This window comes from Pogona vitticeps, chromosome 1 (assembly GCF_051106095.1).
Source record: "Pogona vitticeps strain Pit_001003342236 chromosome 1, PviZW2.1, whole genome shotgun sequence".
Classification (NCBI taxonomy): Eukaryota; Metazoa; Chordata; class Lepidosauria; order Squamata; family Agamidae; genus Pogona; species Pogona vitticeps.
The window spans coordinates 115,007,881-115,023,599 of record NC_135783.1 but is presented as its reverse complement, the minus strand read 5'-3'; the positions used below and the strand labels follow the sequence as shown (position 1 = coordinate 115,023,599).

Sequence of the window (15,719 nt, the reverse complement as noted above, 5' to 3'; positions counted from 1 at the left end):
AGATGACAATGCATTTCTGCAATTTAGAAAAAAAAAGGTTCTATCCTAAATACTAGTAGATTAGACACAGTGTAATATAGAAGCATCTCTACAGAAATGTTAATATGATTAGTAGCACCAGGTGTATGGGGAGTGACCCAGTGGCCCAAATCTTGTTGGTTTAATCCAGTGGTTCTTAACGTGGGCGATAATGCCCCCCAGGGGGCGATTTCATTTTTCAGGGGGGCGGTAGAATGAAAAGGGGCTGCGTGGAGCAGAAGGGGGGCGGTAGGGGGGCGCTGGAGCAAGCCAAATCTGTGAAGATGGCTGCAGCCTTTTTACAGTGTGCATGAATATATATTTTTCTCAATTTTAATTCAGTTTCAGACTTTTTGTCTTGAAATTTTTAGTTCCTGCATTTGTTTTTATGCCCTTTTTATATTTCTTTTTGGGTCTTAAAATTCACTTGCAACTAAATCATTAAATGTTACTTTTTGGGGAGCATTTCATTTTCTTGGAATTTAATTTTGTTTTCAGGGGTCATTGGATTTAAGTGTCTTAAATAAATAAATAAATAAATAAATCATCACTGCGGGGAGGGGGCGATGATAACTTCCTCAATGGGTCAAGGGGGCATTTCTTTCAAAAAGGTTAAGAACCACTGGTTTAATCCAAATCTGGTGCTTGTAATATTTAATTCAAACTAAATGAAGATGTCACCTCTGTCTCCCCATTTCAGGATCTGAGGCTCCCTGGAAAAGCCCGTGAGAGCCTCTAAAATCAGTGGTCCAGATATTGGCAGTGGTGGTCCATTTTTGGCTATTGGTCCTATATGGACAAGGATTTGAAATGTGTAATGAACAGAGGATACCATGAATTTCTTTAATGAAGAGGCTAGCCAATGAAGAAATGCTACATGAAAGAATAAAAAGTCAATAAAATATTAAATTCAAAAAGCTAGAATACCTTGTGCATGTAATGCAAAACAAAATTTCATGCTTGTTACAGTTGATCATTCAGAATAAAAATCAAAAGGAAAAGTGCAGGAAAGAGAACTTGTTGGCTGGAGAACCTGGGAGACTGATTTCAAAGTAGGAAAATGTTTACAGATCTCACATCCAAATAACTACAATGCTAACTAATGCCTGATATACAACAAATTTACACAGCAGCCGCAAGATGGCGCTGGACAACCATCATACAGTAATTAACCACCTGCCCTTTGATACATATGTTATCAAAGGGTAGGTGGCATTGTTCTCAGCCTCAAAATCACAAAGTTAAAAATAGAAATATTATCTAATAATTATCTAATAGAGGTACTTCACCTACCCTTGCTTTTGAAGCATGTTCAAGGACCACATAACTTTTTCCCATTAAGCTTAGAGTTTGTGTCTGTTTTTTTCTTTTACCAATGTGCATCTCATAAGACTGTTACCTATTATGAGCCATTAAATTATTTATTTAGAGCTTCTGCTTATAGGCAATGTTATTGCCAAAACTTTAGTCATAAATGATAGCCTTTTAATCTGTTACATGACTGAGAGCAAACATATGCTCTAGACCCCCAGGATTTTCACTTTTACCCCCATTTGGAGTAATTTACCCATTTCCCGACCTATGCTCTAGTGATTGTGTAGGACATAGGAGACCTGTGTTCGGATTGGCACTCAGCCATGCAGTCTCCCTGGCGGGGGGAGGTGTCACTGTAATTTGGTGAAATAACCACTTCCATGTAGTGGAGTGGTGGGCGAAGACTCAAGAGACCTAGGTTCGAATTCTTTCTTAGATGTTGAAATTCACTGCAGGGGGAGCACTGGTGGACAGCTCAATGAAAGTGTCAACCTGTATGCAGTAGCAGTGAAGAAGGCCAATTCCATGCTAGGCATTGTTAAAAAGAGGACTGAAAATAAAACAGCCAAAATGGTATTGCCATTGTACAAAATGCTAGTAAGGCCGCACCTGGAGTATTGTGTACAATTCTGGTCGCCACTCCTCAAAAAAGGCATAGCGGAACTGGAAAAGGTGCAGAAGAGAGCGACTAAAATGATGACTGGGCTGGAGGATCTCCCTTATGAGGAAATGCTACAGCATTTGGGGCTCTATATAGAAAGGGGATGGATCAAGTGGATAGAGTGAAGCTATTTTCCCTCTCACGCAATACCAAAACCAGGGGACATCCATTCAATTGAGTGCTGAGAGAGAGCAGACAAAATATTCATTTACCCTGCAAGTTGTTCATCTGTGGAACTGCTTGCCACAGGATGTGGTGATGGCATCTGGCCTAAATGCCTTTAAAAGGGAATTGGACAGATTTTTGGCAGAAAAGTCCATTGCAGACTACAAGCCATGATGGGGATATATAATCCCCGGGCTTAGAAGGAAGGTACCTCCAAATGCCAGATGCAGGAGAGTTATGTCAGGAGACAGGTATCTAACTGTCTGGTGTGTTCCCAGAGGCATCTGGTGGGGCCACTGTGAGACACAGGAAGCTGGACTAAAAGCGCCCTTGGCCTGATCCTGCAGGGTTCTTATGTTCTTGTGTTTAAAAATAATCATGTGCTGCCAGTTCTGCCTTATGGCAAACCTTTTCAGGGTTTTCAGGTAGGGAATACTCAGAAGTGATTTAGCATTCAATTTTTCTGGGGGCACCCTGGGACAATGCAGCTTGCCAAAGTCCACACAACGGGAGGCTTTACTTGGAGGAGGCATAGTGGGGAATCAAGTTCCCAGCTTTTGACTCAGCAGCTAGATGCGCAACCCACAGTCATCCAGCTAAAAGCCATACCTTAAATATCTCATTTTAAGAGGACTATTAAGTCATTTTGACTTGACAGTACTGTACACGTAATGTGGGTGTGATCAGATGGCACATATCAAAATTGTTACTATGACTTTACCATCTCCAAATTCTTTCAGAAACTCCTGAACAGAAGAGGAAAGCTTACATTAATGAGTACAACCTGCAATAGGAAAACCTTCCCTCCAAGTTGGCTTTTACAAAGATGCTGTATGTGTAAGTGTTGATATGCAAGAAATAGCTTCTGAATGCTTCCAAGCTTGACTGTATTGTTAAAGGAGTTTTAAATTTCATGAGAAGACCTCAGCTCATATCTCAAATAACTATTAAAAGCTCAAATATTTTATTTTAGAGCCTTAAAAGTTGGTCACGGATTTATAAATATGTATAATTATAAAGAACATTGTACAGTAAAAGCCAAGTTGTACCTTTTTTGGCACAGGCAGCTGTAGGAAGATTCCTTGACACCAGAACAAAGTATTTCCCATGGAGAAAATAACTTTTCCTGGATACTGATACCTGTGAAGATACATTCTGATGCTTTGTGTAATCAAGGACCTTTTATTCTAGTGTTTGGGAGTATACAATGCAAAGTTTTGACATGTTACTTCTGTGTTTTGCATTAAAAAAAACACTTTCTTGGACATTTCAAGGAAAATATCCTGTTAAAAAGCAAGTTTTTCCTGTCTCCATCATTCAAAAAATGTGTCTGATCACACGTGAATGCACATAGCAAAACACATCTATTTGACACCTTTATACAGTTACAAAGTTTTTATACATGCTATATTAATAATAATAATAATTTATTGTCATTGTAAGTATATACACATACAACGAAATTCACAGACACCCAGAGACCAGACACATGCACACACATAAAATTCCCAAACACTCCCCACCCACTAAAAGTCCCCCACTAAAAATACAAACATCTACACCGCAGGCCAAGTTACACAGTCCAACTAATTATTCACTACTGGTGGTCTTTAAGCTCATTATTAATTGCAATTATAGCTCTGGGATAAAAACTATTGAGAAAACGTGTGGTCCGAGTCTTAATTGTTCTATATCTTCTGCCAGATGGTAACAGTTCAAAAAAGTTATAAGCAGGATGGGAAGAGTCTCTCAGGATGCTATGTGATTTCCTTAGACAGCGGGATGTGAAGATGTCATCCAGGGTTGGTAGCTGGAGCCCGATGATATTCTGGGCAATTTTAATGGTTCTCTGTAGAGCTTTTTTGTCCGCTACAGAGCTACTCCCAAACCATGCCAGAATGCCATAGGTTAGGACACTCTCAATGGTGCTACGATAGTATGACAGAAGCAAATGCTGAGATAAATTTAACTTGCCGAGCATTCTCAGGAAATACAGCCTCTTCTGTGCCTTCTTCATTAGCATGTTGGCATTTATAGTCCATGAGAGGTCCTCTGAGATGTAAGTACCCAGAAATTTAAAACTACCAACTCTCTCCACTTCCTCACCGTTTATGTACAGTGGTAAATGTACATATCTCTTCCTCCTAAAATCAATTATGAGTTCTTTAGTTTTTTTGATGTTAAGTGTGAGATGATTTTCTTTACACCAAAGTATCAACCTTTGTACTTCCTTTCTATAAGCAGACTCATTGTTCTTATTTATGAGCCCCACCACTGTCGTATCATCCGCAAATTTAATAATTGCATTGGTGTTATACAGTGGGGTGCAATCATGTGTGTACAGGGAATAGAGGAAGGGACTTAGCACGCAGCCCTGGGGAGCTCCTGTATTTAGTACCAGGGTAGAAGAATGGTGAGATCCCATCCTTACTGACTGTGGCCTATCTGTCAGAAAATCCTTTATCCACATGCAGATCTCCTGAGGTAATCCCAGGTTGATCATTTTAAAAAACAACCTATTTGGTAGAATGGTATTAAAAGCAGAGCTATAATCCACAAACAACAGCCTCGCATAAGTTCCCTGATGTTCTAAGTGGCTCAATACAGTATGGAGTACAATGGACACAGCATCATCAGTAGATCTATTTTTCCTGTATGCAAATTGCCATGGGTCCAAAGAAGGTGGAAGACTAGCCTTAATGTAATCCAGCACCAATCTCTCAAAACATTTCATAACAACAGATGTTAAAGCTACTGGTCTGTAATCATTGAGAGATACCACAGCTGACTGCTTGGGGACTGGCACTATAATAGATGTCTTCAGGCAAGTGGGGACTGAACACTGCAACAACAAGGATAGATTGAAAATATCCGTAAAAACTCCAGCTAATTCTGCAGCACAGCCCCTAATAACTCTTCCCATGATTCCATCTGGTCCAGCTGCCTTTCGAACATTAATATTCTGGAAAAATATTCATACTTGCATTCCCTTTTTGGCTGTTGCACAACTGCAAGTACCTGTTATCAACACTAATTCAAAAAGAAGCTTCTCCACAAACCTACAGAATTGTTTTCTTAACAGTTATGGATATAACTAGTCGATTTTTCCAAGTCCTTGGGCAATGAACATGGAAACCATTAGTGGGACCAAGCACACCTATTTAAAAGCCCTTTACTTTGTCTTGCACATATTCCTTTGAAGGTTTCATAAAAATCAAAAGCTTGCCTATAAAGTTATCTTGAATATAAACCACATTATACTCCCCACATAATTTCCTTTTTCTGTTATCCTGGATACTCATTTTGTATTTCTAATTGTGCTTTCTTTTTCCTGTTCATAGGTGTACCTCTGTGGTGATGAACAAGAATCACTTTTGTAGAGTTTACATCTGTTAATGCTTACTTCTTATGGGTAGTTTAAATTGTAAGATTACAAACTAGTTTAAAAAATCTGTGAAACTATTTTGCGTAAATTTACTCTGAACTAAAGACATAGAGCCACATTCAACCAAATCATGATTTCCCATTATTTTGTGCAGTACGTCTCCAGTACTTTACCACTTGCTGCATTTATGCAAACTCAAGTTAACAGCAGTTATCTTCAAATATTATGCATATTCTGCAAGTGTGCTACCAGATGGTCTAGCCACTATCCTACCTAGAAAATGAACAGCCACAGAAATCAAGGTAGTTCTAGACTCCATTTATTGAAGATAAACTAGTATGTCCAAGTGTTCTACTTACAAATTCTTTAATTAACCCAAGAGAAATTATATGGTCACATGTACACTAAAAAGATTAATCTATTGAACTTTTGCCAAATACCAAAATGTCAAGTGTTGGTGTATTTGGAGTTTAACAGGCAAAAGCAAAAGTCAAAAAGACACAAAATACTGCTAATAATCTGCTCAAAAGCAGAATATTCACAAATATTTCACCAAGGCTTTTTTGCACTGTTTGCAGCTTAGTGAGCCAACTGGTAACTTTTGCTTAAATCAATCTGGTAAACAAAGTATCTCTGTTGTAATTCTCAAGACATGTGTAGCCTCATCCAAGAACTGTGTCTGGGACAGCTTGTTTTACCAAGAAGAGACTAAAAAGTTACAATTTGGCTAAACAACAGGATTTCGGCAACTTCTAACATTCTGGTATCAAATTTGCTCTGAATCCAAAGCTTGGCACCATTCTATTACACAATACACGACATTTGTATTTATCTGAGCAAGAATTTTTCAAACCTTACCTTGGAACAAATTTTCAGAGATGGTATCAAATGTCCCTATATACTGTACCATGTTCCACATACTGACAAGCTAGGTTTGTGAAAAAGAAAAGGCAACCAGGCAGTGCACCACCGAGGAATCTCGGAAATGCAAACCACTGTACTCTTTTAAGCTGCAGTTCTTTAATTGGACTTTTCCTTTTAATTTTAAAAAATTAACCTTTTCCAATCAACCTCAGAATTCCCAGGCAAAGTTACCACTTATTGCCAATACCCCATTATACCATTCCAAATCCAAAGATTAATGCCTTCAAGATAATCAAGAGTTAAATCTACTCGGTTCAATTTCTAGGTCCAATTGAGTATTATCTGATGCTTACTATCCCACATCTTGCTCTACTCTAGGTATAAAAATGATACAAGATTACTGGTGTAACATTTGACAAAAAATTTTAGTTAACAGAAGGCAGAACCCCAGTATACACAACTCTGAAATATATCAAAGCAGAAGTTTAAATGACAGTAAATATGCTTTCACTTAAAGTGTTGTTAGTGTGCATATCCATAAGTTTCAAATCAATTATGAAAACAAATTAATCAAGTAGTCACACAGCAGCATCTGCTTGGGCCAAATCCAACTCTTAGCCTCCAAGTAGACAAAACTGAAATTCTGTTGCACACGTACACAAATAGTGTAACTTTTAGGCATGAATTGCCGCAAGTTATGACATCTCTATAAACACCTATTGCTCACTTAGCCACAACTCAGCAAGTTATCTACCATTTAATTTACAGAAATTCCGATCTGAAGGTTATGCTGTTTCCAAAACTGCACAACAGAATTTCAGCCACTGAATCAATGGGACTTTGGTGAGTCAATGTGTAGGTATGTCCCAGTAATTCCAAATGACTACTAGTGATCAATGTCTATTCCATCTTAATTTACCAATCCATGTAGTGCTTTATTTTCAGCACATTCTATCTTTAATCTGAATTTAATCCCAAAAGGTAAAATACAGACTGTTGCTAAAGTGCAGTCCTTAGAAATTGCAACCAATTCAAGAGCAATCCAAATTTGAACTGGTGCATAGCAATGCGCTCCATTGGTACTACAGCATTTTTATGGATTGTACCCACTCGTGTGAAGTCTGCAACTTGATCTCATCTACTCAAGACCTACAAAAAAGCCTTTTTTGATACAGCATCTATAATCCCAAAGTTACTGATACTGGTCTATTACACTCTCAACACAACACCTAGGGTTTGTTTTTTTATAATGTGTCATAAAAGTATGGGAATATATTTTTTTCCAGCCTAATATGTACTTCGTATGCAGCTGTGGACTGGGGCTACAAGCTCAGCCTGCGTTGCTGCTCATTTGCTTCCAGTTGCAGCCTGACCCCCATGTTACAAGCAGAAAATTAGAGGGAATCTAGTTTATGACACACCTGGAATGTTAATTTCATGGTTATTTTTAAACTGAAACACCTATTTCCACGTATAGTCCCTCTTAGAATTTTAGTTAGCAGCAAAATTCTGCTCCAGAAACTTCAGCAATCTTCCAATTATCTACTGTATTCGCATTTTATTAATATGAGAAATATTCCAGTGCATAATATTTTTTATCAAGGGAAACTGGGTGGCAACTGTTTTAATGAAACCAGCAACGTTGTATTTAATCAAACAGCAGAATTACACACACTAATACAGTGGACCCTTGACTTATAGACGGCTTGACTTACAGACTTTTTGAGTTACAGACTTCTCTGGCCGCAAAATTTAGGTTTGACTTGCAGACTGAGATTTGACTTGCAGACCAGAAAAAAACCAAAATGGAACAAAAACGGCCTGTTACGGGATTAATCGGTTTTCAATGCACTGTAGGTCAATGGAGACTTGATTTACAGACTCTTTGACTTGAGAACCACCTTCCAATAGGGATTAAGTTCTCAAGACCCCACTGTAGCTAGAATAACAGTGGAAGAATGTGCCAACTAAATATGCTATACTTTTTAAAATATGAAAAGGATATGCCTAGCCTACTGTTGTTAGCAGTTTTTGCATGTTCAGGCACATGGGAGGCTGGTTTGTGGTAATTACCACACTCAACATAGTGCACCATTCTAAATATATATTGGCACAGATTTAAGGATTTTTGCCATTTCAGCACTTTATGTTGCAATACCTTTGGAAAGAGTAACACACCAATATCCAGGGTAAAGTCTACCTTTTTCCTTCCACCAGGTTTCTGAATGTACAAGTACAAGTCTATTCATTATATACCCCACAGTGACTAAAGTGGAACTCTTGCCCCCAAAGAACACACAAACTTTGCATTAAACTTTGTTTTAATGGTCTCAAAATTGGTGACAGATTTTGGTCAAGTTGTTTTCATTTAAAAAAGGTTATTGATTTAAAAACTAATAACTTAAAAACTGCCACGAAACAAATGGTCCACAAACATTCCTTTCCTTCTGAAGCTTTTACGATGCATTGTAATCATTAACCAGTCTTTTACTATTAAACTTAAATGGCCAATTGAGACAAACAGTTCTGAGACCATGTTTCCACCACTTAGTAAGACTGAGGTGGCAGATGTACAGAATTTTCATTTAGCCTTCTGAGCCTTCTGGGCAGACTTCGTGACCTTGCCAGCACCAGCTGCTTTCTTATCAACTGCTTTGATGACACCAACAGCAACTGTCTGTCTCATATCACGGACAGCAAAACGACCTAGGCATAAAAAAAAGTTACAGCACTGTCAAGGGAGAGAATTAACATTGATTGGTATGACTTCTGAAATAGAAAAATTCCAAAAATCTTCCTCAACTGTCTTAAAGATATATATTACACACCGATTTGTCAGAGCACCATCTTAATGGCAGAAATGCAGCAGCAAGTCACTTACAGCAGAACCAATGAATCAGTGGGGATGTGGTGAGTGAAACATCTATTTCAGTAGGCCACTCAAGATGCCACTTACAACTAGATTTGAGTCATACCAGTGCTGCTGTTCCTTTCTATCCCTGGACTAAGAACACAGCATTCATAACCAACTAATATTTAACTTAGTATCTACTACTGTAACTAAATTTTGTGACAAATATCCAAAGCAGTTTTTATAACTCCAGACCACCCCTACCACTGCTACTGCCACTATATTTAAGTTATATATACTCTCATGAGGAAGTTACATATCAAGCAAATAAATGGAAAAGACTCCTCCTATGAAGGAGCAGTGCCATAAACTACCTCATCAGAACAATTTCCCCTTAAAAAGTAATAGTTCCTGATACAAATACTTAAAAGAGCAGTTATCTACTTCAACAGTGAGGTAACAGCAGAAGGTATCAAAGCACATTCATACAGTATTATTATGCTAACATACCAAGTGACATTGTTCAGCAAAAAAGAGCTACTTACCCAGAGGAGGATAGTCAGAGAAGCTCTCAACACACATAGGCTTGCCTGGAATCATGTCAACAATGGCAGCGTCTCCAGATTTCAGGAATTTTGGCCCATCTTCCAGCTTCTTACCAGAACGACGATCAATCTTCTCCTTCAGCTCAGCAAACTTGCAGGCAATATGAGCAGTGTGACAATCCAGCACTGGGGCATAGCCAGCACTGATCTGGCCTGGGTGGTTCAAAATAATAACCTATGGGGTGATTTAAAAATGTTATATAATGCTTTTCAGTTCTTCACATAATTTACTGGCATTGATGAAACAAAGCAGTTTCTTCAAGTTACCTGTGCTGTGAACCCAGCAGCTTCCATGGGTGGATCATTTTTGCTGTCACCTGCAACGTTGCCACGACGGACATCTTTAACAGAGACATTCTTCACATTGAAGCCTACATTATCTCCAGGGAGAGCTTCACTCAGGGCCTCATGGTGCATCTCCACAGATTTTACTTCAGTTGTAACATTGACTGGAGCAAATGTTACCACCATGCCTGGTTTCAGAATGCCAGTTTCCACACGACCAACAGGAACGGTCCCAATCCCTGGGAGGGGAGAAGGAATATTTTAAGTCTGCAGAAGCAGATGAACAAGACAACATACCATTCTAGTTGTAGGAAAGTGGATTTTTAAGTAGAGTGGCACGTATTCAGATAAAAATAGTGCCTCTCATTATTGATATCAAAATACAAGGCTCAACACAAACGATTCATGCAACATATTTATAAACTAAGTTTGTTCTCAAAGATGCTTCTCAAAACACATACCACCAATTTTGTAGACATCCTGAAGGGGCAGACGCAGAGGTTTATCAGTTGGACGAGTTGGTGGCAAAATAGAATCCAGAGCTTCCAACAGAGTAGTTCCACTGGCACTGCCATCCTTACGGGTCACTTTCCACCCCTTAAACCATGGCATCTGTAAAGAATACAGTGATGTACCAGTTTTCTATGAGACACTGGCCAGAATCCTGTTACATTTACACCATTTTGACTTATGGAGACGTTTGGCCACAATGTTTCTTCTCTTTAGGGATAGCTGAATACAGAACATACAGACTGACAGTTTTCCTTATTTTTTCTTATTTCTACTTTTTAGCTGTTACTGAAACAAACACAGCTATATTTCTCTGAACTCATGGTTGCCAACAAAATTTCTTAAAAATTTGCAGCTCAAACTAAAAGAACTTCAACTGAGCAATCTGTCTTGTTCATGTCCACTATTGTGAGAGTAAGCTGAAATATAAATCATATCTTAATTTGACATTACATTAAACACATTCGTTCATCAAAACTTTATGATCAATCTTACTTACATTAGAGCTGGGTTCCAACATGTTGTCTCCATTCCAGCCAGAAATTGGCACAAAAGCCACTGTGTCTGGATTGTAACCAATTTTCTTTATGTATGTGCTGACTTCTTTAACTATTTCCTCGTATCTCTTCTGGCTGTAAGGTGGTTCAGTGGAATCCATTTTGTTAACACCAACAATGAGTTGTTTTACACCCAGAGTATAAGCCAGAAGGGCATGCTCACGGGTCTGCCCGTTCTTAGAGATGCCTGCCTCAAATTCACCAACACCAGCAGCAACAATAAGGACAGCACAGTCGGCCTTTAAGAAAAAAGTTACATTGTAAATGCATCCACTTTCCTTTACCACAATTTTGTTTCAGATTGCTTAGTCTTACATTATATTTACACTATACTGTACTTTCTAAAAAGTGTTAACTCACCTGGGAGGTACCAGTAATCATGTTTTTGATGAAATCTCTGTGCCCAGGTGCATCAATGATGGTAACATAATATTTGCTTGTTTCAAACTTCCAGAGTGAGATATCAATAGTAATACCACGTTCACGTTCTGCCTTCAGCTTGTCCAACACCCAGGCATACTTGAAGGAGCCCTTGCCCATCTAGTTAATGAAAGAGAACACCATTAGTATATATAACTCATTCTTTACAAGACTTTGGCATCACTGCTGCTCACTAAGATCCTGAATCAGCCCTGTGAAATATAATACGCAAACTATATTTAGCAAAAAACAAACAAAAAACAATTGGCAGAAGTGGTGAGAGATTCCAAATCTGTTTCACTTACTTAACCCAATGACATGATAATCCCTAACAGCCAACAACTGTAGGTGTTTAAACTTAATGCAGAAATGAAGTCTTGTGGCATGTTAAGCAGCAAGAGTTATATGAAAAACAGCCTCTGGCATCTTGAAGACCAAGATTTTGAGGTCCTCTGCCAAACAGAACTAGTTGACCTTTCAACATTAACTCAGTATTTTTTGACTTTTTTGGTACATTAACAAAACTACCCCCTGAAAGTTTTAACCTTCAAGTTTAGTTTATTTCTTTAGGCTCATCACTATTAAGTTGAAAGTTTCAGAGATTTATCTCCAAATTCATGTTTGTTACATGTTCCTTAATTTATTAAAATCTGTAATACTGCCAATCATCACTTCTGAGAATAGTAACCATGAGTAAAAAAAGTTGCTCTTAAGAACCCTGCTCACAACAATCCATTCACACAAAATACTAAAGTAGCCAAGACACTATGCATTTACTAAGACAAAAAGCCACTGGTTGCTTATTGCTAAGTGCTATCTTTTGTAAAGCAATCTTTATGCACACTAACGCAAATAAGGATAAATAAAATCTTTAGCAATCATCTTGCAAGACAAACCCACCTCAGCAGCTTCCTTCTCAAACTTCTCAATGGTCCTCTTGTCAATCCCACCACATTTGTAAATCAAATGTCCGGTGGTGGTGGACTTGCCAGAATCGACATGCCCAATAACGACGATGTTGATGTGGGTCTTTTCCTTTCCCATTTTGGATGATTAACAGATGATCCTCTTCCACTTCAGATAAAATACCTGGGATTGGAAAGAATTTTTTAAAACACTTAAGCAAAAAATTAATAAACGGCCACCTGATGGCGGACACAAGGGAGAAAAAAATTAACACGTCAAAAAAAAGAGAATAATTTTTAACAGTGTCGTGTAGGCTGGCCGTCCAAAGCCGGTTCCAGTCCTCTGCTTGAAGACACTCAGCTCTAGGCCGGAAAGTAGGCCAAAGCCTGCCTCGAGTTCCTCAACTCCACCCACCTCCAGGTCGTGGAGGCTGTTGCTGGGGGGGGGGGGAAGAAGAGCGCCACCGGACTTTCGCCTCACACACCCTCGTCCCATTCGAAGGCGTCGGCAAAGGGGGGGGAAGGAAAGAAGGGGAAGGGGCGGTTCCCGCTCCTTTGTGTCCCAAGTCGAGCCGGCGAGCACGAGCCAGGAAGGGGGGGGAGGGAAGGCGAGCCACTCGTTCGCTGGCTGGCACGCGCCCCGCCTCACCGCGCGCGCGTCCTCCATTTTGTGACGGCAGCAGCCAGGGCGGCGGAGCGCGGCCATTTTTTCCTCCTCTATACAGACGGGAGGAAAAAAAAAAAGAAAAAAACCAATATAAAGAGAAGGGAAATAGGCCCGAGAAAAAGCAACCTTTCCCTTAACGCACCATCCAAAATGTGTAACAAAAACGCCAAATGAGCCGATGACAAAACTATTAACTAGAGGAAGGGGGGAGAAGGAAGAGCCACACCTGCCACGACCGCAGGCACACCATCCCCACGTTCACTCCCGGGGAAAAAATCGCGACAAGTGTCCCCAGAACGCTTGTTTTTAACTCCCGTTTCCTCGCGGTTCCAGATCTCTTTGGGAAAGCGCCAGACTTCCCTTCACCGTAGATACACCATTCCCAAGCACCGATCCACTTTCCTCAGATCCACGCAACCGGGAAGTGGCGAGGGGGAAAATCCAGCCGCAGGAATGGCGGCCGAGAAAAGGGCGAGCGCATTCGCCCCTTCCTCTCCCTTCCCCGCGATTACGTCGAGCTATCACTACCCTTTCCTGTCCCGGGCCTGGAAAACGGCTTTCTCCGGAGCCAGGAGCACGTGGCGCCGGCGCCGTCCCCGCCCCTCTCGGGCCTAGGCCGGAAAAAAAAATGTCGCCGGCCTGCTCCCTCGCGCACGCCATGAACAGCTCACCTCTGAAGCAGCGGCAAACCCGTAGCGAAAAAGACCGAAGAGGTCAGCAGCGTCCTTTATATAGCTGAAGCCGGGAGGGCGGCGGCCTGAGGGACACGTCACGCCTCCCAGCGTTCCTCTCGTTGCTTCTCGACAACACCCCCCGCTTTTCTCACACACACATACACACACACACAAGTACGTTGCTCACATCCCTCCACCCTCTATGACCGCCTCGAGGGCGACGTCCAGGGAGTGAGGAAAAATCACCTCTTTTACGTGGAAACGTATTTTTGTCCCCTTCTCTCCCCCGCCGACCTCAAGAGAGAAACGCGGCGTGCTGCTCTCGGGAGCCCCACCCCGTCGAAAAGAGGAACCCACCTTTCGTGCCTGGCAAGCTCTGAGCGTTAGGAGACGCCCCCCCCCCGCCCGCTTTCTGCAATGCCACCGCGTTGGTTGAGCTCGCTGGACGGTGTGGGGTTCAGCAGCTTCCCTGATCCATCCCCCCCGCTGGAGAAGCGCCTGGCCCGAGCCGTCGACCGTCTCACCCCCACCCCACCCCTCCCTTCAAGCAAACCACACCACCTTCCCCACACACTTCGCCTTTAACTGCCTCCGCTCTCATAATCCCGCTTGCGGGGTCCTTTTTCATTCCTATTGCCCACTCCTTCCCTGTGCTTAGGGAAGCATATTCCTCTCCAGAAGAGAAAGGCGAATACTGTACGCGGCCCTCCGTGATCACACAACCGTGGCATCATCTAACAACGAGGCGTGCCCTTGCCTTCCCACGAACCCACCATAGCTGCCCGGTCTGCAGTCTCGTGCTTACACGAAGCCGCTTTCTCCTCCTACCATAGGCATACATTCATGCATTTCATCCTTCAGAATCACACCACGCAAAACATTCCTCTTTTATCAGACCACAATGGATGTTGTGTGGCCATTTTTCCATTTCAGCTTTTTCCCAGGGAGTGGCATTTTAAGTTAAAAAAAAAAATCATCTTTAAAAAGTTGATGGGCTTTTAGTTTAATTTGCATTTAAATCTGCACATGGCCATGTTCTGTTTGTAACCTTAATAGTTACAAACTTTCAACGAAAGTACATTTTATTCCTTTCAAAAATGCAAAACACTTCTGCTTCTTCCCTGTTGTTCCTTTTTTAACCGTTATTTCATAAATATTTGCACAGACCTCTCATTTTGTGACAGAGTACATTCATATACATGAAAACATAAGCATTATTGTAGTTAGACTGTGCCCAAATTCCACAGAAATTAGACAGGGCTAAGTTAGCTTGGCCACTAAATTTTAGGGTATCTAAGAACCACTGCTACCTTTAGCTAAGCCATTGGTTTTCTAATTTACCCCCATCCACCTGAAGCCAGAATAAACCCTGCTGAAGTGTATGAGACATCTAATTATGTATGCCTACAAAAAAGCTGGAGGAAACATTGAGGTTAAATAAACCTCGGCTTGTGTGAATTGGAATTAAGCATTTAGTTGAGGAGCTTGATACCTTAATTTTTAAGCATCATGCCCCTTGGCAACATGCACAAGATCACTTGGTAGAAGATTTTATGAGAGCATATTAAATGACAAAAGGATTAAATAAGTTTAATAGTTAGATCTGCCACATGTTTTGGGCAAGTGTTATGTCTTTACACTCCGCACACATTCTTTACCTTTGCACTACTAAAACATAATTGCTATTAAACAAACAAACAAAAAAAGGATGTGCTTCAAACCAACTAAGTGTTTGCAGGGTATCTGTGAACTAGTTTCTTGGTGAAGATACCCAGAATCAAACTTGGAGTCACACTATTTAAAGGCAAAATTGACTGATTTGTTTACTTTTAAAATAA

The 15,719-nt window shown here is 40.6% G+C and overlaps 1 protein-coding gene and 1 long non-coding RNA gene across 3 annotated transcripts; one reads left to right on the top strand and one right to left on the bottom strand.

Annotated features, from left to right (window-relative positions):
* The first annotated feature begins 239 nt into the window (after positions 1-239).
* On the top strand, positions 240-3,451 carry LOC144586873 (uncharacterized). The gene is made up of 2 exons (XR_013541943.1): positions 240-1,212; positions 1,244-3,451. It is a non-coding gene; the product is annotated as an uncharacterized LOC144586873 (long non-coding RNA).
* A 5,259-nt stretch (positions 3,452-8,710) lies between these two features.
* On the bottom strand, positions 8,711-14,124 carry EEF1A1 (eukaryotic translation elongation factor 1 alpha 1). 2 transcript variants are annotated; one of them, XM_020785836.3, is made up of 8 exons: positions 13,879-14,124; positions 12,536-12,724; positions 11,576-11,755; positions 11,158-11,454; positions 10,610-10,760; positions 10,131-10,387; positions 9,804-10,038; positions 8,711-9,113 (listed from the first exon to the last, which is right to left on the bottom strand). In XM_020785836.3, the coding sequence occupies exons 2-8, from the start codon at positions 12,677-12,679 to the stop codon at positions 8,989-8,991; spliced, it is 1,389 nt and encodes a 462-aa protein (XP_020641495.1). In that variant the 5' UTR covers positions 12,680-12,724; positions 13,879-14,124; the 3' UTR covers positions 8,711-8,988. The 2 variants fall into 2 exon arrangements, with proteins under 2 accessions (XP_020641495.1, XP_078241945.1); XM_078385819.1 differs by lacking the exon at positions 13,879-14,124 and adding an exon at positions 13,434-13,756.
* Between the last annotated feature and the right edge of the window lie 1,595 nt (positions 14,125-15,719).

Coding starts and splice junctions, on each gene's coding strand:
- EEF1A1 (XM_020785836.3), bottom strand. CDS start 12,679: ATGGGAAAGGAAAAGACCCACATCAACATCGTCGTTATTGGGCATGTC. Junction 11,756..12,535: donor TTGAGAAGGAAGCTGCTGAG/GTGGGTTTGTCT, acceptor TTCATTAACTAG/ATGGGCAAGGGCTCCTTCAA. Junction 10,039..10,130: donor CTGCTGGGTTCACAGCACAG/GTAACTTGAAGA, acceptor ATCACCCCATAG/GTTATTATTTTGAACCACCC.